Source organism: Beta vulgaris, chromosome 8 (assembly GCF_026745355.1).
Source record: "Beta vulgaris subsp. vulgaris cultivar EL10 chromosome 8, EL10.2, whole genome shotgun sequence".
NCBI lineage: Eukaryota > Viridiplantae > Streptophyta > Magnoliopsida > Caryophyllales > Amaranthaceae > Beta > Beta vulgaris.
Genome location: NC_079209.1, coordinates 9418852 through 9446119, shown reverse-complemented (window position 1 = coordinate 9446119; position 27268 = coordinate 9418852). Strand labels below are relative to the sequence as shown.

The 27268-nt window shown below is 36.2% G+C and overlaps 2 protein-coding genes across 2 annotated transcripts; one reads left to right on the top strand and one right to left on the bottom strand.

The window, feature by feature from the left end:
• The first annotated feature begins 490 nt into the window (after nucleotides 1–490).
• On the top strand, nucleotides 491–2993 carry LOC104900970 (uncharacterized). The gene is made up of 2 exons (XM_010688510.4): nucleotides 491–943; nucleotides 2266–2993. The coding sequence occupies exons 1-2, from the start codon at nucleotides 649–651 to the stop codon at nucleotides 2631–2633; spliced, it is 663 nt and encodes a 220-aa protein (XP_010686812.1). The 5' UTR covers nucleotides 491–648; the 3' UTR covers nucleotides 2634–2993.
• A 623-nt stretch (nucleotides 2994–3616) lies between these two features.
• On the bottom strand, nucleotides 3617–6278 carry LOC104900969 (S-type anion channel SLAH4). Its single transcript, XM_010688509.2, has 2 exons — nucleotides 5351–6278; nucleotides 3617–4110 (listed from the first exon to the last, which is right to left on the bottom strand). Exons 1-2 carry the CDS (start codon nucleotides 6257–6259, stop codon nucleotides 3841–3843), a joined length of 1179 nt encoding a protein of 392 aa, XP_010686811.1. The 5' UTR covers nucleotides 6260–6278; the 3' UTR covers nucleotides 3617–3840.
• Nucleotides 6279–27268: the final 20990 nt, after the last annotated feature.

Here is a 27268-nt window from a genome sequence, read left to right as displayed (position 1 = left end):
TACCTCAAGAAATTTCTTAACTTTTTAAATAGGAGACTAAACTTAATAGTGGTGGCATTCATGCCGTTTTTCAAGTGACCTATTTATTTCGAATAGTTAGTTAAGACAGTGTTGTTACAGACCATCTCTATTATATAAGGGAAGAGGAGGGGGACACCAAAACTGGTAAACCCTTTTATACCCTTAAGTAATAAAATTCAAATTCACCATCTTTTCCCATTACACCCTCAATTAACAAAAATATTTACATCATCCTTGATTTATTGGGTTTCAAAAAACAGAAGAAAAATATACAATGATCTTTATGAATACTTTTTCGTATATATTATTACGCAATTGACTTTTTATTTTTTTCGCATGCATCATGTGCGTACAAGATTAGTTTAACATATTATTCACAGTACCTCAATCTTAACCACTAGGCCAAGACATCCTTAGTGATGTGGTGCATACTTAAAAACTAATTATTCTGTTAGATGAAACTTACAGAGAATAATCCATCATGATTACCACAAACAAAACACCCAAAAATAGCAAAGACCTCCACTTCCCCCCACATTCCTCTTCTCCTTTCCCTCTTCCTCTGAACTCTTCCTTTCTCTCTCCCTCCTAATCTCTGACCCAGAAAACCAAAGTAACCCAGAAAAGATGATACACCTTCTATACACAGTAATCTTTGGAGAAGCAGCAATGATAATGTTGCTGTTATTCAAATCTCCATTAAGAAAACTCGTAATTGCCGTCCTTGACAAAATTAAGCGTGGGCGTGGCCCAATTGTTGTCAAAACTGTCTCTGCTACAATCTCCATTTTTTTCATTTCAACCCTTTATAGCACTCTTAAGATCCAACGCCGTGGAATTGGTGAAGATGGTGCGCCTGATGCTCTTAACCCTACTGATCAAGTCCTCTTTTCTAAGCACCTTCTTGAAGCTTCTCTTATGGGTATTCCTCTAATCTCTCTATTTTGTCCTTAATTTTACTGGGTTAGTTTTTATTTTGTTGTTTATCTTTGGAATATGATGGGTTTTTCAATGTAGGATTTGTTTGTTGTGGTTCGATTTTGGATTATTTCTGGATGAATGCTTATAAATCTGAGAGTTGGGTTGGTTTGTTTAGCTTTTTAGCATTGTTGAAAACTTTGAAATGTGGAAATGTGCGCCTTTTTAAAGCTATTTTAGTGGGTGTTGATCAATTCTTCTTTATATCTTTTCAATCTTTATCTGGGTTGGTTTAGATTTTCTGTCATTTTGTGGGCATTAAAGTTTGGATTTTGATGTGATCAATTGTGAATTCGTCGTCTTATAAGCTGTATGAGAAATTGGGGCTAATTTGCTATGTTTGGTTTGATAAATGCTACTAGCTAGAAGCCATGCTTGATTACTCTTCAATGGCTGAAAATTGGATTTATTTTTTTAATATTGGTGTCATCTATCTTTTAGTGCGCAGGATTGCTAATGCTAATCAGAATTATATGTTTAATGGTTTTGTTTTGTTTTGTTTTATCCAATGAATCTGAAAATTGGGCTCATTTGCTCTGTGTTGTGTTGTGTTGTGTTGTTTGAGGAAGGTAATAAGTAATAACTAGGTGAAAATGGTTACACTATGAAATAGAAACCATGACCCCGTCCTTATACCAAACAAGTGAACAACATGTAATTGAGATGGTTTTTTGTTTCCGTATCCGACATTGACTTTTCATTCTAAACATGCTCATGGTGTCATCATCTATGATTCAATACAACATGTTGCCGTTGGTAATTAGTTGAAGTAGATGTTCTTTCAGATTAGAAGTTAATCACTTCAACTTGTGATGGGATATTGAGTAACTCACTATTGCTTGGAATGACGAAACAGACAAAGCGTAAGTATGACTGTCGTTTTGGAAGTGGATTTTTGGTTTTCTAATTAGGGGCGAGAATATTGCAAGATTTTTGTCTTGACCAATGCCTCAGCTGAAATTGCAACGAAAGTTGAATTTTACGTGGTATTTAGTCTACATTGTGGAAAGATTTTCAGCCATATAGCCTGTTATTTATACAAAGTGATAATATAACTTGTCCAAACTCCAAATATTTTCGGATTTTCCTCTTTCTTCGTCCCCTTTGATTCTGAACAACCTAAATAATTATATATAGGTCTTCTGCATTGATTCTACATGTTGATAAAAAGGTTAATTAGCTAATTTAATGGCTTCTCTTGGATGATCATTGGCGACATTGTGATCCAGTGCATTTAGCTCGCATTTGTGTTTTTGTTCTCTGCAGGATTCATCCTGTTTCTTTCGCTCATGATTGATCGTCTGCACCACTACATCAGAGAACTTCGTTTAAGAAGGAAGACCATGGAGGCTGTGAAGAAGAATGACGTGAAATGTGCAGGCCCTGAGGAAATAAAAGCCAGAGAGCAGCAGGTAGAGACATTCAAGGCTATGATTAGACAGCTCGAATCAGATCTTGAGAGTAAGGTTAAGGAAGCAAGTACATCAGAAGCTACTGTTGAGGCTCTTAGGAAGCAATCTGAGGGACTGCTTCTTGAATATGACCGTTTGTTAGCAGAAAACCAAGAATTTCGGAATCAATTACATACATTGGACCGTAGAAATTCATTTTCCTCGGGCAAGAAGGATTCATAAAGAGTTTTCTGCAACGCGTGTGAAAGATTTTGTACGTTCCTCAGTCTTCCTTTGAAGTCACAAAAGTTTTACATTTTTGACCTCTATACTTTACATCAGAGCAAGACACTATAACTGGACAAGAAAAAAGATACTGGAAGTCATATAAGAGGAGTTATTCTGAATTGTGCGTTTGCTCATGAACAGTATGCATAGATTTTTTTTTCTTTTTATAATTTATAAAATAGCATTTCGTAATGTATGTGTTTGGAAGTTTTAGAGTTCTAGTAGACATTATTTTTGTTTGTTTGGTCAATATCTTCATTTATTTATTTGTTTTCTGACACTTTAAGTTCTGCTAGTTCAAACTCCACTTGGTAACTCTGTTATGCACCTATGTTTGCTCTTTCCACCAGAAGATAAATCTCAACTTATTGATTAATTGATGGATGAATTAAATCTTCAATTAATTGCTGCTGCTGCATTATTTTCTTGTTTTAGGTACTTGACATAAAAGATTATCTGTTAAGAAAAATGTGGATTTTTTGATATAGTCTTGGAATTTATTTAGAGCAGAGGTGGCTATATGGCACGGAAGCTCATTTGACAATCACGGTTTGGCCGATTATTATTGGATTTTGGACCTTGTTTTGGCTCGAGTCGTGATTGGCTAGTATTGTCGAGCCTGTTCGTGTTATAGGCGTCTCATAGTGAGATGGCATCTCACAAAAATTTGGTATCAAAGTTAAGTCAAAGTGGTACCAAAATAGAATTATTTGGTACCAAAATGTAACGTTGGTACCAAATTAAAATTTGATACCAAAATAGAGTTTGTATCAAAGTACTCTATTTTGGTACACTTTGAGTTAGCTTTGGTATTAAAATTTTTGGGAGATGTCATTCTGATATCTCATTATGAGTTGCCAATACTTTCTCCCCAGGAACCATCTCTATCTGAGACTGATTAGGTATCATCAACATTTGAAGAACATATGCTTTCAAAATAAATTACAACAGTTTACTGTCATAAAACGTAGAAAAACTTCATCCAATTGAACGTGAATTATACTGCATATACACGGCATAAATTCCGACTAAGAGAATTTCTGCAGAATCTGTTCTTATCAGTTCTAATTCTGAAAAAGATCATGACGTAGCAAATCTATATGTTTAAGCATCAGGATTTGAAAAACTATACTAAGAAAAACCAGGGAAAAAAGTACAGTTATTAAGCCATTGGATCCTTAGCGAAGCTTAGAATAGGATCATTCTCACGAAGCAGCTTAGGAACATTAAGCACAGTAAACAGCACGAGCCCTATGAAAACAAGGAGTGAGAGTCCTGAGATTATGAGCATCAAGGCTGCTGCTGCGTGGCCCTTCACCTCCTGCGCATATTCTGCTGATGCTAGAGCTAGCATAGTTAGCGGGAACGAGTAAGCCCACCACGCGATGTTGAACTTCCTCATCGATTTCTTGAAGAGGGTCGGCCTGCTCACCTGGTTTACATGTAAAGACATTAAAGTCAGTTTACATTGCAACGTAACTTTCTTGCTATTTTCAGTCTTTTTGTTCTTTTGAAGATAGAATATTAGATAGATAGAAAATTACGACTGTCTATTTGATAGCAAAACTATTTGCTTGGTTCTAGTGTAGTAGTCATTACTTGTGTTCTGTCAGACGATCCGAATAAAAGGTTTTTGTCAAAGCACTTCATTTTTTTACAGTTGTTTTCAGTGACTTTGGAGTTAGGCTCTATTTGGTAAAGCGTAAAATATTTTCAGTGTAAAATAATTTTCATGGAAAACAATTTACAATGAGAAACACAATTTCAATATTAGTTTTTCGTTGTTTGGTTCTATGTAAGAAAGATGATGAAATGAAAGGAAAATGAAAAGGGAAGTAAAGAGGTAGTAAGAGGAGTGTACAGAGAAATAAGGACAACAGTCTCCCTTCATTTTAAAGGAAAAATGGTTTTCCATCATTAAGAGAGTAATTTTACTTCAAGGAAAAATGATTTTACAAGAGAGTAATCAAATGGAGCTTTAACTTTTTTTTTTTTTTTTTTTTTTTGTAGCTATGCAACTTTTTACCTAAGTTTTCTAACTTTATTAGTTTTTTGCTTAACTAATTGTCGTTGTGGCCAAGATTGCCGAATGCTCTGGACTATTTGCGTAAGATGATCCAGCTGTAAATGACTTGACACAAACAGAAGATTAAAAAAAAGCGCTTAAATTAGCATTTACTATTTGTATTAGTTACAGAATCTTGCTTCTGTTTTTCCTTTGAATCCTGTCATAAGTCATGTTTAAGTTAAACACAACGTCCTGTTTACGAAGTGTTAGGTTGTTTTTGTTATACTATATGTTAGTTAATCTTCAAGTAATCAAATTTTTAGTTATTCCCCCCTATGCATATTTAGGTGTTTTCTTTGATTTTGTCCTATGTAAATCTGCTTAATGAATCTTGCTCAAATTTATAAAATTTTATTTGGTCCTTTCTATTTTTATCATCTTTTGTCATCCCTGTTTCCCAAGCCTATGTATGCAGGGCTTTCCAAGTTCCACCTCCAAGATCTGTTTCTGTACGACATGATCACGCTTTTGTTTGACCCGCCTCTCCTACCCCGCGAATAGATCACCGTTTGATGAGATGTGGGTGGTAGAGTAAACTTCTAAACAGTCAGTTAAACCATATTATTTGAGAAATCTTCATAACCTAGGAAAGGAAAATAATTACCAATGATGCAAAGAGGAAAAGTGAGAGGAAGAATAGCATTCTTGATCTAGTATCAAAAGACCCGGAGATTGAGCTCCAAGCCAAGCTAGCCATGCTTGGGACAGCGAAGAAGAGGAAGAAAACAGGACGAAGCAATGCAGGAAGGCTGTCTCCACCAGACAACCTTTGGTAGAGAGTGACAAATAGCACTAAGTAGTGAACCATCCCTAAAGTAAACATGCAAATCGCGCTTTCATTCCACCCCATTTGAGCCGCGGCCCTAGCCCCTACTAGATTTCCTAGGACCGATATCTGGCTTGTTGGATTTGCCACTAACGAGAGGAATCTCTTCTCGGTGGTGAACCATTGGCCAAAGATTTTTACATCAAGGACTATTATTGGGATGGAAAATACCCACCATAGCGTTAGATAGGGAACAGTCTTTGGAGCAATGAAGATTGGGATAGATTGGAGTAGAAGGAGCCAAGAGGTCCAAGGTGCAAAAAGATAATTCACACCTACATGGTGTAAGAGCTCTGCTTTTACCAAGCGGAAGTGATAGAAGCATCTAAGGATGTAGATGAGTGAAAGCGATATTAGGATTAACAGTGATAAACACCATAGGAGAGGAAAGACTGTTGATGGGAGGATGTGCAAGACATTAAGAAGAGGTGATGGCATGTCGCTTGTACTATTACTATGATCATGGTTGGAAGTTTGGCGAAGCATTTTCCATAAGAGTGCTTGGCTTCCAAGAGAAATACTGATTCTAAAATAGCCTGCATGAAGACGGGCTAGAATAGATGATAAGGATTTTTTCGAGGTTGTGTATGAAAGGTTACGATTTATTCTCGGAGTTTTCGAAATGGTGGTCGTGGAAGAATCAATAACTAGCTGGATAGAAGGTTGTTGTAGCTCTGTAATTGACATTTTGTTGTAGGGTGAATGTTGATGAGGGGTTGATGTTTTTGTTCTGCTACCTAGATGGGGAGTTTATATAAAGCTACAGAAGGCTAAGTTTATGACTAAGGAAAAATTTTCTAGATAGTGACTTGGAGGAACTTAAGAGATATTGTTCCCTTTTCTTTAATAGTTTTTGCATGATATGTTACGTAACAATTAACATAGTAGTGTTTATTAAGTGTAGTGCAGAGCAAGTAATTGAACAAGGTAGCACCTTGGAGCTTGGGTTTGAAACATCTAGCCAATCAAGGGAGGACATAACGCTTAATTATATGAAGCTACCAAAATTAATTGGACATAACGCTTAATATGAAGCTACCAAAATAAGTTTGAGCTTTAATCAATACATATATACAGCAAAGGATAGGAGTTAGCTCAAGTGGATAGAGCACTCTCCCTTAGCCCTTGAGGTCAGGGATTCGTTCCTTACCCCCAGCATAATGCTGGGATATTTCCTTCGCATGCTATGCATGCCTTACCAGCCAATGTGTTGTTTCGTACAGGCTAGTAGCCTTGTAGGGGTTAGCCCTTGGGCTGACTTAGTTTCCTAATAAAAAAAATAAATAAAAAAATACATATATACAACCTATTCCATATATTAATTTCCCATATTTCATATTGATGAAGTGGTTGGGGAAGGGCTACATATAAATCTCTAATAATTAGCAGGTATTATGTCTTATAGCAATGCTAACATAATAAAACAAAATGATACTAAAATAGTGTATGTGATATTAAAAGAGGGTCAGTTTCTCGCTAAAGTAAATGAAATACCTTCAACGTCATTATCACATATTTTTGTTTTATGAAAATTATTCCAAATAATGTTGTCTTTGTCTTTCAAAAATGTCTATATTTTATATAAAAGTATTATCATAATATAATTTTGATGGTTATTATGGCCATAAGTACCTTTGATCTAATGATTATGGGTTGATAATAGGGGGGATGGGGTTCAAGGGCACGCACAATTAAGACTATTATATGCAAATAAGGAACCACTTATCATATACAAATCGATAAACAAGTTTGCAGTATTAATAGTACTCCTATTTGGTATTAGTTGTCACCTATATAATCTCAATTTCTCAATGTTACGTTAATGATATGATACAACACTAAGAAAGATTTATATTTTATAATAGTTGAGTGAAATCTAACATCGTCCACATGTTCATTCTTTAGAAACGTGGTATAAAAATACTAGATTAAATATATAGTCTCAATTTCTCATAATCAATGTTCATATTATTTTTGGGTTCAAAACTAATTACAAAATACAAATTTAAAGGCAATCGTTTTTAGGTCTTATATTTGATCACGTCTAAAATTTTGATAATTGGACTGCTCACTAGTCACTAAGCTAACTGACATGTACAAATACTTTAAATTCTAAAGTGCATTGATACTCAAATAGGTTATGACCCTAACTAGAGTTGCCTATAGGCTATACATGTATACTTTATACTGAAATTATGCCCATACGTAACTAGCAAGTGAATTATCATTTCATGTTTAACAAATGAGAATCATACTATTTACAGTTGGATACTCATTACTTTATCGCGTTAAGCCGTTAACAACCGAAGCTACTTTGTTTAGGCATTGATGAAACAATGTAGAAACTAGAAACTAGTAGCTTTGCAAGTTGCATGAATAGAAGTGTGACTGACAAGGAAAGCTGTAGTAACAAAGCCACAAAGGTAAGGAGGGACAAAGCAACGGTTCACATTAATAAAGCATAATGATCCTACGGAAATCAAAGGAGGAAAACTCATAAAGAGCCTTCGTATATTTGCTACTATCAAAAAAGTAAATTGGGCGATATTTTCTTATTTTGCTATGTGATTAGTGGAGTTCAATGCTTGATATTCTCATGGGCAAAACTAGTATAATTCTCTATGTCTTTGTGTTTATCCATTTAATGGATATGTTGATGGGTTATGACAATCTTTTCTTTTCTAATTGTTAGAATATAATATATTTAGGATATATTGTGTTCCTAGAATTCTAATCTGCATTGGTTTCCTTATTTATATAGGACTATCCTTAGATTGTGATTATAAATATTGATTAATGGTAATCACTCCAATTGAGAAGTTTTCCCAAATTTAGCACGGTATCACAACTTTAGGTTTCCACAACAATAGTATTTTTTTCCTTTCCTAGACCGGCACCTAGCCTCGTGCGCCCGCTGCTTCCTTGTGCGCCACCTTGATTCCGCCTCCCATGGCACCAATCGAAACCCCTGAAACCTCAAAAACCGAGCCCCCTCCCCACAAGTTCCACCCTATACTTTCCATCAATGATATCAAAAATTGAATTCCCTTGATTATTCTTGATCGTGAGAAAGTTCAGTATTCAAATTAGGTTGAGTTGTTTGAGTGTCGTTCTCATGCCTTTAATATTTTAGATCACATCAAATACCGACACCAAACACCCGTCTGACATCTTGGATGCGTTATGGTCATGTCTTAATTCCATTGTCAAACAATGGATTATTTATGGTACTATTTCCTTTGATCTATCACATATGATTCTTTGTCGTGGAGATTCCGCACAAACTCTTTGGGATAAGTTGAAGGATATTTTTAGGATAACAAACATAATTGGGCTGTGTATCTTGAAAATCAATTTCATGTCATTCACTTGTCTAATTTTTTCTGATAATTCGTCGTATTGCACAAAATCAAAGAATTTCAAAGATCAACTTGCCAATCTGGATCAACTAGTTTGGAGTAAAAACTGACCTTAATGGTACTGATTTTGATGTTGCAGCTACGATGATCCAACAAATGGAGCCGTTACCGTCTGTCGAATATGCAAAATCCCGTCTTTTGCTCGAATAATCTCTCGGGCACAATATTCGGCCCCTTATGCTCCTTACCAGGATTATAGGCTCTTTATGACTCCCACTGAATTAGGCAATGCTTTTGCCACAATGACCCTCCCGCAAGATAACTCTTGGTACATGAAATTAGACGCCACGACTCATATGACAAACTCGTCAGGTACTCTCATGCCCTTATATAATTTAGGAAAATTTCTCATAAACCACCATTTATAACCACTTTTTTGTGAGAAACCACCTTTTAACAAAAACTGGGAATGCAACCACCTTTTTCGTTTTATTTTTTGTTGGAAGCCACCACTTCTCACAATCTGGTCGTTGACTACTTTTTTTTTATTTTCTCCATTCTTCCTCCTTTAACCTTATTTTGCGAAAATCACCACCACCAAGCCACCATTGCCGCCGCCACCACCAAGCCACCATTGCTGCCGCCGCCACCACCAAGCCACCATTGCTGCCGCCACCACCACCATATAGCCTTCTCCCCTGCTGCCACCACCCTCAACCCAAGGCCTCCCCAACCATTGCCCAACTCTATCCCACACGCAGCTTCATCCCCCCGCAATCCCCCCACGACCATCCCCACCTTCCCAAGCCCTTCTCAACCCTCGCATCCCCCGGCTACCCGCACCCTCCTCCCATCCCCCGACAACCCCCTCCCTCCTCGGACCCCCTAGCAACCCCCCATCCCCCCTCGCATCCCCATCCCCCCCGGCAGTCTTCTCACCCCTTCCTCTTCTTCCTCCTTCTCCCTTCATCCTCCCTTGCTTTGAAATTTCAAAAACAAAAATTCGAGGGAGGAAGATGCTAGCAGAAGAATGGAGAAAGCGTGAAGGTGGAATAAATGGCAAAAATCTGGAACAAAATAGGTTCTATGATGTTCAATGCTGGAAAATCGAGGTCAATTACCGGATTTTGACAAGTGGTGGCTTCCAACAAAAAAAGAACCAAAAAGGTGGTTGCGTTACCAATTTTTTTAAAAGGTGGTTTCTCACAAAAAAGTGGTTATAAAAGGTACTATCTGACAAATAATCCTTTAATTTAAGCACTTCTAATCATATTTAAGTTGGTAATTGTCATCGCATTCCTGTTTATGGTTATCGTCAGTCATTCTTCCCCACTCCTCACCCACCCTTAGCCATCTGTGATGTTTTATTTGCCCCACAAATTATCAAAAATTTAATTGCCATCTAGAAATTGATCACTGATAATAATGCCTCCATTGAATTTGATCCTTATGGTTTTTTCTGTGAACGACCTTCGTACGGGGAGTATAATAGAGAGGTGCAATAGTTCGGGGGTACCTATATCCTGTGACCACCACTCAACCATCTACATTTCTAGCAAGCAGCCTCACATCCACCTCATTCATTACCTGGCATGATCGCCTTGGACATCTAGGATCCCAAGTATTAAGCTTTATTAGGAGTAGAGATTTAATTAATTATCATGAGGAGCCTTACTCCGATTTTTGCAATTCTTGTCAAGTAGGTAACATCTCCATTCACCATTTCATCAATCTAATAGTACTATTGGTTTTGCTTTTGATATTATTCATGCTGATTTATAGACCTCTGCTATTCGTAGTTCTCAATAATGTTACAAATATTATTTAGTGTTATTGGATGATTTTACTCATTATGTGTTGACTATACTGCTCAAATTTAAATATGAGCTATATCAAAACTTCCTCTATTTTCGCCAATATATCAAACAAAATTCAAACGCCCCATTAAAGCTTTCCAATGTGATCATGGTCGAAAATTTGATGATAGCCTTTTAAAATTATTTTGTATTCAACATGCATAGTATAATTTCTGTTGTCCTCATACCTCTTCACAAAATGGGAAAGCCGGACGCATGATCAAAACTTTAAACAATATGTCTTGTACACTCCTATGTCATGCATCCATTCCACAACAATTTTGGGCAGCCCAATCTCTTGAAACGACCACCTATTTTGTCAATCTCTTACTTACTAAAACACCAAATAATGTTCCTCCTGTATAAATATTATTTCCCATTACTCCTTATGATCATATTCAGATATTTTTGTGTTTATATGTTTTTCAAATTTGACAACTACTACTCATAAATTAGCACCTCGCTCCACTCGTGTTTTCCTAGGTTATCCATCTCATCGTCGGGGGGTATAGATGTCATGACCTTGCCAGAAATAATCATCTCGCGTCATGTCACTTTTGATGAAAACACGTTTCCCTTCCGAAATTTGGAGTCTTCCGAAATTTGATGAAAACATGGTGATTACTCCTTCCTTAAGGATACTAGATCAAGTCCACTCCTCTCTCCCTTGTGGCCACTTCAGCCCACTGCTGCTCCCCCTCTATTGCGGCCCAACCTACTGCTCCCCTTGGTACACTCCTCCTGTCTAGCCGTTTTGCCAAGTTCCCAGGCCCATATCACCCCCCACCCAGTGCCAAAGCCCCACGCCCCATACCCCGCACCAAGCTCCTAGGCCCACTATCAACCCCAAACCCCCTTCTCTAATACGGACCTAGGGTCACGCCCCCTCCCAGCCCAAGCATAGCCCCCCATTACACGGACTCCTACCATCAGGCCCACACTCCCCCTCATCCAGCACACCCCATGCACACAAGGTCCAGATCTGGTATTTTCAAACCAAATCCTAAATTTGGCCTAAACACACTTGCCTCTTCTATTCCTCTATATCGCTCCCCAATTCCTAAATCTCACAAAATAGCCTTGACTAATCTGAATTGGAATGCGACGATGATGACAAATATAGTACTTTAATTAATACAAATATTTTCAATTGCATGTGGATTTATACACACAATGAAAATGATAAAGGTGATCTTCAAAGACACAATGCTCGTCTTGCTTGTGATGGCAGGTCTCAGGAGGTTGGTGTGGATTGTGATGAAACATTTAGTCCCGTTGTTCGTCCGGCTACTTTTCATGCAGTGTTGCGGTTAGATATGGCCTGTAACTGGTCTATTCATCAGTTTGATTTGAAAAATGCTTTTTTTACATGGTGATCGGCATGAGACGTTGTATATGCATCAACCCCCTGACAGAGGGAAAACTAGGTCGTCACTAGTCTCCTGAAGTCGAACAAAAGCTAACTAGATCACTAAACTAAGTAAAGTGACAAGGGTCATTCTTCCACAAGGACTAAGGAGCACCAATATATGTTAATTTAACAATAAGGTAAGTCGAAGAAATCGTCAAGTTTTGGTTAAACTAAGGGTATAAACTATTGAATTCAAATTAGGAAAATTACTAGGAATAATGGGTAAACACCACAATCATAGTTCACATCCAACAACCGATCAGAGATATATGATGGATTGCCACGTCCTGGAGATATGCAAAGGGAATAAATTAAACAAACCTAAACACCTCTAAAATCATTGTTAGGGAGTTTAGAGTTCTAATTATGGCAACAAAACCTATATTTCGAGGTGTTACCACTTAACTAGGCCAAGTTAGGAATTGAAATTAAAACAAGTTAAAACACTCAGCAAGTGGTGTATATCAACTAATTAATGAATCATGAATGTCAACTACATAAATGTACACCATTAAATGGACAACAAAAGGATCAAAAGGTGATGAAGTTCACATCAACTAAGTCACGATCAACATCAATGATTGGAATTGCACAAATCCCAAACATAACTAACCTAATAAACTCTACTTATGAAAATAGGATGAAAACAGTGATTGGGCGACTCACAATCCTAGTTAATGAATTATTCACTACCCATTATACTACCAAACATCCTAAACATGGAGAAATTAGCAATAAATCACGAATTCGAAAATAGCAAAAACCAAAAAATCAAGACTTTAAAGCAAACACAAAACAAAATCTAGTGAACAAACAAGAAGAAACTAGGAAAAGATGAAAACTTTAATCTAAATTAACTATTAAACATGAAGATTAAACAATGAAAATAATTAAAATAAAGCAATAAAAGAAGGGATAGAGAGAGAGAGAGTAAGAACTGCTAATAGATAAATGGTTGAATCTTTAAATACAAGTTGTCATCCTTGAATCTCCATATCTCCAACCTATATTTGAGTTTTCTCACTTTTCCCCTAAAGTAAGCTATGGAGGCTAATCCTCCTTAAAGCCTCAAAAATATTCTAAGAGTGGTGAATAAAATAAATATTTGTTCCCAAAAAGATGAGGGTTATTATACTACTCCTAGAATTAAAAGAGAGAAAAATAAAAGGGAAAACATGAAATTAGGAAAAGGCAAAAGAAGGTAAAAGAAAAATGAAAAAGAAAGCAAAATAAAAAGTTGAAAAAGGTAGAAACGAAGTGCAGGTGCAACAGAGTAAACTGAAGGAATATGTCCTTAGACGTCCCGACAATTACTAAATATAAAAGGAATTATAACAGAAATAATAAATTACGTTACTTTATAATCACATTTACTTACTAGAGAATAAATGTTGGATAGTGGGACAATATTGATTGAACCAACAACTAAGTTAACCTAATCCTATGAGGTCACACATTATAGTAGCTAATTGAAATAAGGAAACCGACCAATAGGAGAAATTAGGTTAGGTTATGTCTCTCTCTAGAACTAGTCTCCTACTATTATAAAAGGTTATAATAGGAGAGTGGAATAGAGCGTTCTTTTTATCAGTAACTTCTAAACTGAAAAAAAAAGAGAGAAAACCCTAATATTTCTCTCCTACTTTACCCACCCCACACAAATTAATTCTCATTGGTATATGTAGTAACAGTAACAAGGAAGATCTTTAGGAAACGGAGGGAGTATTTCGTAAAAAGTTACAAAATTCAAATGGGTTGCCAACCATGGCTGGGTGGACCCACCGATGACGGTGGAGCCACTGTGGCTGGCGGAGGGTTACCAGAATAAGGCTGGTCGAAGGGCACAGGTGGGGAAGGGTTGATGGCGCACGTGCGACAAGTGCAACCCCTCACTCCTCTTCGCGTGGCTGCTGGTGCGCGCTGGCAAGGGTGCTGGTGTGGGCTGATGGCGACGGAAATGGCCAGCGAATTCCGGCGTGTTTGCTAGAGTTGGGTTGTGTAGTGCCGGCATGTGTTGCGGTGGCTGTGTGTGCGTGTGATGCTTGGTGGTTGGACAATTTCAACATGTGCATGGTCATGCCATTTTTTTTTTATAAAAAAAAACAGTAAAATCTTTTTTGTTTAAGTTTGGGCATAAATCACAGCATTCCAATAATGCAAATTAATTTAGTTATAATGATTACTGCCATATGTAAATAAGTAATTGTTTGAAAATAATAATGTTTCCTAAATAATTTTTAGCATAAATTTGTTATTTTTAAATTATTATGGAATGTTTTATTTGCTTATTAATTGTTAGTAAGTAAATAGGTTGTGTTTATTTTAGTATGATATTATAAATGTGTGGATGTTTAATATAATATGTATGATATTATATTTTTCATGTTATGACTAGAATGGCCCAAATTAGGATAGTAAATATGATATGCGAATCGTCATATTTGCATGTAAATTAAATACGATATGCGAATCATTTGTATTTTTGTAACTTTAAATTTTCGTTATTTATTTAATTCCATTATGTAACCAAAGCATGAGAACCCAAGGAGTTTCAAGGATGGTTATCCATGGAGATTCAAGGGAGGATTCATGAAGATTAGTTATTTTCTTAAGTATAGGGGTCATACTAGATCATTTCAATTATTGCTTTTATAATTTCCTTGCATTTATTTTGTTAAATGCTTGCTTTTAAGTTTGTTTGTCGTTAATTGATTCATGTGTTCACTATTAATTGACCATATTAGTAAACTTAGGTTCCCACGAGTAAGATTGAGTTTTAAGTGCTTTTCCAAACAACACCTATAAAGCTTTAGATAATGAGTAATAGGTTCTGCCAAAGCAGGGTGTTACTCATATTCCGGGGATAAGAGGGTAGGCTTTTTTAAATTTACATGTTAATGTTTGATAACTCAACAAAATCATCGAAAGATAACGTTTTGGGTTTTGAAGCTAAGAGATAGGAGTAAATAAGGAGTTGTTAACCTGTCTACTGAGAATTATCATTAGTCATAATTAGTAAAGTGTTTACTTACCTCAACTACTATAAATTGAAGGCAGGGCCAAAGTCCATTGGATTGTAGTGGGAGGGGATCTTGGTTATTTCTTTATTCAATAGGGGAATTTCATTTTGAATCAAGGGTAGTTTTTAATTAAATTTGTTTAATTGCTACTTTCTTGATAAACATTGATTAAATCTTGTTTTATTATTCTTTTGTTGTAGTTATCATATCTGGTTCAAACAACACCACCTCCGATTTTAATTTCCGCTATTTATTTGAAAAGGAGAAACTGACTGCAAATAACTTCTTAGAATGGGAAATGGCTGTGAGAATTGTTCTCAGAGCCGAAGGATGGGAAAATGTTCTTGACAATCCTCTCCATGAACCCCTGCTAGATACTGCTACTCTAGCTGAAAGGAGAGCAAGACAAACCATTGAGGTAAATTCTGTGCAAGTAGCTTGCTTGCATGGAACCAGAATTTCAGAAACGTTTTAATGGTCTGGACACCTATTCCATCCTCCAACCGTTGAAAACTATGTTTTAGAAGAACGTGAGGCTGGAGAGGTTTGAAGCTCATTGGAAGTTGCTGGAGTGCAAGTTGGGCAAAGGAAAACTCGTTGGTCCGCATGTGTTCAATATGATTGGACATTTTCAGATCATGGAAAAATTGGGCTTCCCTTATCCCCCAAAACTGGCAACTGATATTGTGATCAAATCCTTGCCTGAAAATTTTCAAAATTTCTAGTTGAATTTTTACATGCAAGGAGAGGAGGCTACCTTGCAAGAGCTGCATAGTATGCTTACTCAGGCTGAAAGGAGCTTGCCAGCTGAACCCGAACATAAGCATGTTCTTATGGTTAGGAAGGGCAAGCGATTCAAGAAAAAGGGAGCACCTATGAAGAAGAACAAGGGTAAGATTGTTGCCTCTGATGATACTTGTAAGCCAAAGGCCACTCCTAAGGCAAAAGTGGCAGCACTACACGAGTGCTTCCATTGCCATAAGATTGGCCACTGGAAGAGGAACTGCCACAAATATCTGGAAGATAAGAAGAGTGGTGCTTCAACTTCAGGTATTTAGTTTATAGAGATTAACTTATCTACTTCAACTTCATGGGTATTTGATATTGCGTGTAGATCTCACATTATCTGTAATGTGTAGGCACTAAAAAGAAGTATAACGTTGAGCAAAGGAGAAGTGGACCTCCGCGTGGGTAATGGAGCACGAGTTGCTGCTTTGGTTGTGGGAGATTGTAGTCTACTTTTACATTCTGGTTTTATTAGAACTACATAATTGTTATTATGTTCCAACTATTACCAAGAATATTGTTTCGATTCCGGTTTTGGATTCGGAAGGTTTTTCATTTATAATTAAGAATTATTGTTGTTCTGCTTATTTCAATGCTTTATTCTATGTCTCAGCCAAGTTATCAATTTGTTTATATGTGCTAGACTTAGAAACCCACATCTATAACATAGACAGTTTGAAACCTAAAATAAATGATTCAAACCCTACATACCTATGCCATTGTCGATTAGGCCACATAAGTTCAAAGTGTATTGAGAAGCTTAATAGAGATGGAATCTTCAAATCATTTGATTTCGAATCATTTGATACTTGTGAGTTTTGCTTAATGGGGAAAATAATAAAGGGCCAATGACCTTTTAGCCCTCATACATACGAATGTATGCGGACCTATGAGCCTGTCGGCTAGGTCTGGGTACAGTTACTTCATTACTTTTACGGATGATGTAAACAGATTTGGATTTATTTACCTCATGCGACATAAGTCGGAATCCTTTGAAAGATTTAAGGAATTCCAGAATGAAGTACAAACCAACTTGGGAAGAAAATTAAGACACCGCGATCCAATCGTGGTGGTGAATATTTATCTCAAGAATTTGGTGATCATTTGAAGGATTGTGGAATACTTTCACAATAGACTCCACTAGGAACACTGCAGTTGAATGATGTTTCTGAAAGAAGGAATCGAACTCTAATTGATATGGTTCGATCCATGATGAGTCTTGTTGATCTTCTTCTTTCATTCTAGGGATTTACGCTTCAAGCAGTGGCGTTCACACTTAACAGAGCACCATCTAAAGCAGTTGAAAAGACACCATAATGAAATGTGGACTGGAAACGTTCCAAAATTGTCTTTTCTAAGGATATGGGGTTGTGAAGCTTATGTAAAACATTTACTTTCTGATAAGCTTTCACCCAAATTCGACAAATATCTCTTTGTAGGTTACCCAAATCCAATAAATGTCTCTTTATGGGTTACCCAAAAGAGACAAAGGGATACTACTTTTACAATCAAAGCAAAAACAAAGTGTTTGGTGCTTGTAATGGTGTCTTTCTGGAAAAGGAGTTTATTTCCAGAAAAACAAGTGGGAGAAATGTATACCTCGAAGAAGTTCGAGATAAGCAACAAATGGATGAGGATAACACCTCATCAGAGGCGGCCCGACATGAAAATGCTCAAGATGCGATGCATTCAATTCACGTATCTCCTACCATCCCACTTGGAGATACTCCATGCGAAGTCACTCAATCTAGTTAGGTAGAAACTTCTTATGTTGTTATCCAACGTAGGTCTAGTAGGACCATCCTTCCCGTTGAAGAGATATATTGATTTACTTTTGACAAAAAGTTCTTAAATAACGATTTTAGAATCAGAAGAATCTACTAGCTACAAAGATGCTTTGGATAGTCAAGACTTTGAAAGATGGCTTGAGGCCACGAAATCTGAAACGAATTCCATGTCTGAAAATCAAGTATGGGACTTGGTTGATTTGCATGATGGGGTAAATTAAAACCCATTGAATGCAAATGAATTTTCAAGTTGAAAACAGACAAGGATGGAAACTTTAGTGTTTTCAAAGCAAGGTTGGTTGCGAAAGGTTTCAAGTAAATTCATGGTATTGACTATGATGAAACCTTCTCACGACTAGCCATGCTAAAGTCCATTAGGATAATCCTTGTGATTGCTGCCTTTCATGACGATGAGATATGGCAGATAGATGTCAGAATCGCTTTCTTAAATGGGTTCTTGCAAGAGGATGTGTACATGACACAACCTTAGGGTTTTGAAGAACCAGAAAATCTAGGGAGGGTATGCAAGCTTACACTAGTGGAGAAAACCTTATATGTCACCTCGTAACAGATGCAGTTTTAGTAAAATCACATCCGAAAATCAACATAAAAAATAAGAGGAAAAGCTGGGAGGACAATCTGATGTGGTCCACAGTGGACCGTATCAAATTACAAAACCTGATGCGATTGGTGGACCGCATCAGATTTTCCTACTTTTAAAAAATCTCGCGAAGCCTATGTTCGTGGCCCAGTTTCTGTGGCCTCATGACTCCCAGCCCAATCTCCGCATAACTCTCTCATAACCGGATAACCCTCTCCCTTTCCCTCTCCCCCTCTCTTTCCCTCTCCTTATCATAACCCTGTAACCCTAAAACAACCACCAAAACGGCGGCCTCTCCTGCTCTCTCTCTCACAAACCCTAAAACTACCACGTAAACAGCGCCTTCTCCTCTCACAAAAAATTCGTCATTTTTATCATCTCCCATAAAAAATTCGTCGTTTTCATCATAAAAAATTCATCATTTTTATCAACCCATATCTCGTCTCTCCTGTCATCACTCATCAAAGGTTCGTCAATAAAAATCTCGTCTCTCTCCGTCGCTCGTCTCTCTCCGTCGCTCGACTCTCTCCGTCGGTCGTCGCTCGTCGTTGTCATCAGGTCCGTTGCTCATCGCTGTCATCAAGTCTGTTGCTCGTTGCTATCATCAAGTCCGTTGCTCGTCGATCCTCTCATTCCTCTTCGTGTTTCGTCTTTTTCCAGATCTTGGTTTATATTTTTTTATGTTTATAATTTCATTTCTGATTTTTTGTTTTTTGTTTTCATTGTTATTTTAAGTTTTTTTTTCTAGATATGGGTTTTAGTTTATGTTTATTTCTTTATTTCCGTATTTTTGTTCGATTTTTTGGTTATATTTTTGTATAAGTTTTTGGTTTTTATTTGGTTATATTTATCTAAATTTTTTAGTTTGTATAATGTTTGTTATTAGATCTGAATTTTTTTTAAGTTTCGTGACTTAGACCTGCTATTGTTTGGGTTGTGTTATTTGAGTTGTCTTCCTGCTTGTTGCTGCAGACCTGTAGTGCAAAGCAGGTTTTAAAAAAAAAGTTATTGACCCAAAATCTGATGCGGTCTTGCAAAACCGCATTAGGTAGTGAGAATTTGATGCGGTCATGGACCGCATTAGTTAATTTTCTTAATCTGATGCGGACCAAAACTGCATCAGTAAGCCCAATTTTGACTGCATCAGATGGGATTTTTTCCACTAGTGTTAAGAAATCCTTTTATGGACTAAAGCAAGCATCAAGGAGTTGGAACCTCATATTTGATGAGGCAGTCAAGAAATTTGGCTTTCTTAGAAATGAAGAGGAATCTTGTGTATACAAGAAGTTAAGTGGGAGTACTATTACTTTTCTGGTCTTGTATGTGGATGACATACTTTTCATAGGAAATGATAAGACCATGCTTAAGTCAGTCAAGGAATGACTTAAAAATTGTTTCTCTATGAAAGACTTAGGAGAGGCAGAGTACACATTGGGAATATAGATTTATAGAGATAGATCAAAAAGGCTAATTGGGCTTAGTCAAGAAACTTATATTGGTAAGGTTCCTGCAAGGTTCAAGCTAGAAAACTCCAAAAGAGGTTTCATTCCCATGCAACATGGCACTATACTTGGCAAGACTCAGTGTCCTTCGAGTCCTGATGAGGTCAAGCGTATGAGTAATGTTCCTTATGCTTCTGCAGTAGGATCCATTATGTATGCCATGATATGCACTCGATCGGATGTTGCATATGCTTTGAGTATATGCAGCAGATAAATCCAGGAGTCGCACTGATTGCAGCGAAAAACATCCTTAAGTACTTGTGAAAGACTAAGGATAATTTTAGTTTATGGTAGAGATGATGAGTTGGTTGTTACTTGATACACCGATGCAAGCTTCCAGAGCAACAAATGTGATTCTGATCTCAATCTGGTTTCATATTTTGTCTCATGGAGGAGCTGTGAGCTAGAAGAGCTCTAAGTAGAGTACCATCGCGGATTCTATAACGTAGGCTGATTATATTACAGCAGTAGATGCAGCAAAGGAAGCTGTTTGGATCAAAAAGTTCATAAGTGAGCATTGTGTAGTTCCCAGCATTTTGAATGACATTGAGTTGTATTGTGACAACAATGGTGCTATAGCTCTGTCTAAGGAACCTAGATCGCATTAAAGGTCAAAACATGTGCTCTAGAAATTCCATGTTATTCAAGAAATTGTGGGAAGAGAGGATGTGAAAGTAAGCAAGGTTCATATTGAGGATAGCGTAGCAGATCCTCTGACTAAACCGCTTGCTTAACCAAAGCATGAGTGTCATACTAGGTCCATGGGGATTAAGCATATAGGAGAATAGCTTTAGGTTGTTTACTTAGCTTCATGTTTTTAATTGTAAAGATATTTATTATGCTTTAAAATGTTTATCAATTAAATTCCATTCTTATTTAATTATTTGGTTTAGTATTAAATAAAATGTCCTGATAATTTGTGTTTTCAAATTGGATTATCGAAAACATTTTGATATTGGAACCCTATAAAGTGAACTGAAATCACAATTTATTTGAAGTCCCTAGTCTAAATCACTAAATTGGACATAAGTGATTTATTTAATAAACTGGTGTATAATTAATTGATAGCGCAGTTCCATGGGTTATGGAGACATAGAGATGTCTAATTGATTATATAGATGTATACTTGATACATTGAGACAAGACCTAGTTAAATTATATAATTAGAATCAAACTACTATATTTAGGGGATTCCTTAGACATGAGTATGTCATAATAACCACAATATGACTATTACCTTGACGCTGTAAAACACTGCGCCGTAAAAGGAGGTTATAAAGGCAGTGATCAAGTGTGCTAAGAATTAAGTGGGATCTATGGTTATACAAGAGTGGATAAGTCCTCCTATTGAATAGGAATGGTGTTCGGGCCTCTTAATGAGCAAAAACTGGAAAAATGCATGGACATGTGGAATAGGATTAAAGAGTTAATCCTTATTTGAGCAGTTTGAACTCAGCAATCAAGGAACATAAATTTGAGAACAACATTGTGTTATCAAATTTGGCATTAAGTGACTTAAGGAATTTAACATTGCGCTCTTGTCTTCGGACAAGGGGGAGATTATAGGAATATGTCCTTAGACATCCCGACAATTACTAAATATAAAAGGAATTATTATAGAGATAATAAATTACGTTAGTTTAGTAATCACATTTACTTGCTAGCGAATAAATGTTAGTTAATGGGAAAATATTGATTAAACCTACAACTAAGTCAACCTAATCCTATGAGGTAACACATTGTAGTAACTAGTTGAAATAAGGCAACTGGCCAATAGGAGAAATTAGGGTTAGGTTAGATCTCTCTCTAAACCTAGTCTCCTACTATTATAAAAGGTTATAATAGGAGAGTGGGATAGAGCGTTCTTTTTGTCAGTAATTTCAAACTGAAAAAGAGAGAGAGAAAACCCTAGTATTTGTCTTTGGAAAATCTGGCACCCTCCCTAAAAGCAAGAGAGTGAAATCCGTTCATCCTCTTTTATTCTAGCAAACGTGGGAATTCAATTGGTGCTCGTGGACTAAGTAGAGGGAAATCAATTGTTGTTCTTTGATCTCTGGTGCTTGCAATCCGATGGAAAAAACGCTACAAAGATTGTACATTCTTTTCCTTATGATGTGATTCATTTTTATGTTATGAATGCGATCTTGTGATAAATGTTAGGAAATTAGTTTCCTAAAATTCCGCTATATGTTCATCTATATTCCAACATAAACAAGGTTTTATAGAGAAAACTAAAAATTAGATCTCCTTCTCTTCTTCATTCTTCTTCGCTGCAACAAATAAAAGTCCCTATTTCGCTCATAATTTTTGACGGTGAATAATTCTTCATCATCATCAACCGTGTACGCTAATCATTCATGGTCGTCTGATATTTCTCAAGTTGAGTTACCGTTGCTAAAACAATTTGATGGGGGTGGAAGCTCGTCTCCTTCGTCGCATCAAACCATAGATTGTTCTTAGTGAATAGCATGTTTTGGTTTATTTAATGAAGATTTTATAGCACATTTTTCTTCTTCTTCGAGGCAGAACCTCCCTTGTACCAGGAGCCCGGGAGGGCAATGCATTGGATCGGCGGGCTGGTGCATTAACCGGACCGGTTGGTGGATTGCCCGGACGGGTTGCGCCATACTTTGGTGTGGTGGAGGATGATGAATGGGTAAGTAGAAGTGCTATGGTGTGATGGAGGTTAAGAGTGTTGTGGTGTAGCATAAGCTTTGAGTGACAATTTTACATCGCTTGCACCATATCTCCAAAATGTTCCCCATACCATTACACCTACAAACAAAACAAAAACACAAAGGGGAAAAACGAGGTACGGAAAATAAAAAAGTAATAGAAATAATAGTAACAAAAAGGAAATAAAAATAGAAATAAATTACGAAAAATATAAAACACTAAACACAAAAATAAATCACTTATGAAATCAAGACTAACAACTAGTAAATAAAACTAATTACTCAATTAAGATACAAAACATAAAAAAAAAAAAAAAAATAAACGCTAAGACATATAGAATTAAATGAATATAAACTATGAAAACAATATAAAAACTAATCCTGAAAAGTGACATAAATGTTACTTATCACCCCTCCATTTCGTTGATAAAAGGTTTCATAATTATGTTTGTCGCCTTTGCAAATCTCTCTATGGTCTCAAACAAGCTCTCCAAACTTGGTATCGGCATTGTGCGCATTTTCTTCTTCAGATAAGATTTATTGTTGCGCAGCGTGACAAATCGTTATTCGCTTTTCGGCACGATAACAATATGGCTTATCTTATTCTATATGTTGATGATATTATTTTATGCACATTTTTTGATGGCTTACGGGATTGTATCATTGCTCACTTCAAATCTGAATTTGTTATGTCTAATTTGGGGTCACTAAGTGTTTTTTAAAAGTATTTTAGTTACTCGCACACCTTCCTACATGCTTCTTTCTCAAAAAAACAAGTATGTATAGGAACTATTAGAGCGCGCAGGTATCGGGACTTGTAAGCCTTCTGAGACTCCTGTTGACATAACTCTACGCTTAGTGCAAATTCGAGTCATCTGTGGCAGATCCGACTGATTATCGCAGTTTAGCAGCAGGTGCTCCACAATATTTTGTTATTCTAGTATGAATACTAGACCAACTACAAGTGGGGAGGGGTGAATTGTAGTTGAGGGAAAAATTTCAATTTTAATTGTGGAATAGAAACAAGTTAGAATGAAAGAAAGATTGCACACACGATTTAACATACAAGGAAAACTTCCTTGGCCCAATAGGAAGAAAAACCTTAACACCAAGGGATTTTGACTCAATACTCTCTTTATTATAATAGGCCAAAAGACTCTCTTTACAACCTATTACTAGACCCTTCTCTATTCCTCTAGGAACTTGTTCCCAGTCACTCAGTTTCCCTTGAACTGATGACACTTGACTTCACTCGAAGTCTTCTCTTTTCTCTCTTTTCCTTTCTCTCACTTGATTATAAGGTTTTTCTGAATTTTTCACTCACCCAAACACTAAGAATATTACAGTGATATGTGATGTAGGATATAAAGTATATCTTGAGTATATTAAAACTCACTAATCTTTCTCCACAAATAAAAATTAACAAGACAATATTTTTGAAATTTTATATTTTTCCAAAATAAAACTATACAAGACCTAATTATTTGGCATCATCAAAACATGGAATACAACATACCTCACTTTTACTCATCCAGATATTGCTTATGCAGTACAACAGGTATGCCTTTTTATGCATGATCCCCGGAAGATGTATTATAATTTATCAAACGCATCATGCGTTATATATCAGGGAACCATTGATCATGGATTACATGTATATCCTACTACTCAGTTACATTTGATCACTTATATTGATGTTGATTGGGGTGGGTGTCCTGACACTCGTCATTCTACTTCTGGTTATTGTTTTCTCGGCGATAACTTGATTTCTTGGCCGTCTAAGCGCCAGCTTGCTCTTTCTAGATCAAGTGTTGCGGCAGAATATCGTGGCATCGCAAATGTTATCACCGATGCTTATTGGTTACATAATCTTTTTCTAGAGTTACATTGCCCTCTTCGACAGATTACTATTGTTTATTGTGATAATGTCAGTGCTATTTATTTTTGCCGCAACCGAGTCTAGGACAAACGTACTAAACATGTTGAGATGGATATTCACTTTGTTCAGAACGAAGAAGGTTATGTTGGGTCAGGTACGAGTTTTGCATGTTCTTACTAGATATCAGTATGCTAACATAGTCTCAGTGTTCCCCCTCCTTCAGCTCCGACTGTGGGGGTGTGTTAGAATATACTTCCTCCGTTTAGAAATAGTTACACCATTTGCATAGTGTTTACTATTCACATCTTATACTTTGATTATCTTTGGTGATTTATATTCTTGGAAAAATAGAGTCATATGGGATCTTGTTAGATTCGTCTCAATGTATATTTTTTTAATATTAACTTTTTATAATTTTTACTCATTGATATTTAAAGATATTAACGTTTAAAACCATACACCAGCAAGCGTAAAAACATGAAACATTGCAACTATTTCTAAACGGATGAAGTAATATATTTAGGATGTATCTTGTTCATAGAATTCTAATCTTCGTAGGTGTTATTTCCCTAGGAACACTACAAGAGGGGGGGTGAATTGTAGGTGTAGAAATAAACGTAACTTTTTGCGGAAATTAAAACTTAAACGAATAAACAAGCTAAAGGAACACAAGGGATTTTTACGAGGAAAAACTTCTTGGGCCCAACAAGAAGAAACAACCTCGACCACTAGGGATTTTAAACTCAACACTTTCACTAATTAGGCCAAACAACTCTGTTACAACCTAATTCTAACTCGAGCCCTACCTTGAGTTCCTAAACTCAAGTTCCTGAACCACTGTTCCCTTAACAGCAGTTCCTCTCAACTTCACTCGAAGTTTTCTCACACATACAAGCTTCACTCAAACCTTTCTCTTACAGAACTTCACTCAAAGTTCCCTTACCCCAAAAACCAAAATACAATTGATCGAAATAAGCTTAGTGGAATTAGAGTAAGAAGGCAAAGAACAAATGGCTATTATGAGAGAATGAAGGCACTGACACTTAATAAGTTAAACTCACTTAATTACTTAGTCAGACACACTTTGGAACTTATCTAGACTTCTATATTTATAGTGTTTAATCATGAAGAACGTGGGATTAATGTTAGAGTACACGTTTTAATCCATTTACCCATGATGTTCCTTCCCCTAAGGAACACGTTTTACATCATGTCCCATGATCCCATGAACTATAAATGAACGTGGATAAAATGCAGCCATTACTCCTAAATAATAGGAGTTCCTTCAACATTATCCGAAAATCAGTTTTTATAAACTCTTTTTATCTTTAAATCTGAATTTCTAATCTTTAAGAAAATAATATCTTTGAAATAAAATCTTTCTAACAACCGGATATTTATTTTCTTATTTTCCGAAAAATAAATATCTTTCCAAAACAGATTTTCTTTTTAAAACTGATTTTATCATTTGAAATTAGAAATAACTAATTTCCTATAATCTAGGCATGACTTACTCCATTATCTTTTAACCGTTACACTAAGTACACGCCTAAGTCTAGTTCCTTATATTTGTTCAGTTCCTTTAACATATTTACTAAGTGCCACTGAGTTTGTTCCTTACAGAGGAACAAAGCTTCATTCTCAAATATTCTGCCACAGTTCCTTACCATTCTTTCTTTGTTCCTTTACATTGGAACTAGAAAATAAAACGCCTAGCTTCTATTATTCTTGATCCAATGCTTGCTCCAGTATCAACATAGAAACTTCTTTACTTAGCCTTTGAAATCCTCTCTTGACTTCTTCATTGACTTTGTATTCTCCCAGTTCCTTGCATTGATACCTTAGACACCATACACTTAAATAATTCATTAGTTCACTACTTAGTTTGTTCCTTTGTTTCTTTGTCATTATCAAAACTAGGGTTCAACAATTTCCCCCTTTTTGATGATGACAACAAAGGTACAAACTAAGGAAAATAACAAATAATAAGTGAATGAAAATAAAAACATAAAGAAGAAAATGAAAAATAAACACAATTATATGAGTAACTGAAGTTTTGATTTTTCATTTACCTTAACCTATTTTTGATTTTTCATTTACCTTATCCAATTTTTAATTTTTTTTCAATTTTCATTTTTTTTTTTATGTACAGTTTTTTTTTCATTTTCCTCTTTATTTTTAATTTTTTTCAACTTTCATTTTTTTTATGTACAGTTTGTTCCTTAAATCCTTTTCCCCCTTTGTCATCCTCAAAAAGAATAGACTCTGCATGAATTGATGAATTGATTTAACACCTTAAGACCAATATGCAAGCACCATTAGTGGTTAAGTTAGAAAATCAAAGAGTAAACTTGCTCAAACATCAATCACATAATACTAGCCATTCCAAGGAAGAAATTATGCAAAGCATTTAGAAACATAGACAATATAGCAAAAGTCATTGATTATATAGCACTTGTTCCATAACAAAACAAAGAAAAGAAAAAGGAAGAAACAAAAGATGTGTTCCTTAATGAAAGAAACAGGAACAACAAAAAATAAAAAACTAAGAAAGGGAAGGGGAATGGTGTTCCTCACAACTTCTTCTTCAACCACATCCTCCAACTTTTTCATCACCCCCATGATGTAGTTCAACCTGTTCCTTCAGCTCCTCCAAGGCACGAGCCATAGTCCATCTTCTTTTGCTGCGCAACCACGGTATCACTCAAATTCTTCATAAGACTTATCATAGTATCAGTTTTGGCATCCAAAGTCCAATGAAGATGATTGTAAAATTTTATCATATGTTGTGCAGGAAGGCAGACTTCATTAACCCAGTTA

Coding starts and splice junctions, on each gene's coding strand:
- LOC104900970 (XM_010688510.4), top strand. CDS start 649: ATGATACACCTTCTATACACAGTAATCTTTGGAGAAGCAGCAATGATA. Junction 944..2,265: donor TCTTGAAGCTTCTCTTATGG/GTATTCCTCTAA, acceptor TGTTCTCTGCAG/GATTCATCCTGTTTCTTTCG.
- LOC104900969 (XM_010688509.2), bottom strand. CDS start 6,259: ATGTCAATTACAGAGCTACAACAACCTTCTATCCAGCTAGTTATTGAT. Junction 4,111..5,350: donor TTTTCCTCTTTGCATCATTG/GTAATTATTTTC, acceptor CATGTAAACCAG/GTGAGCAGGCCGACCCTCTT.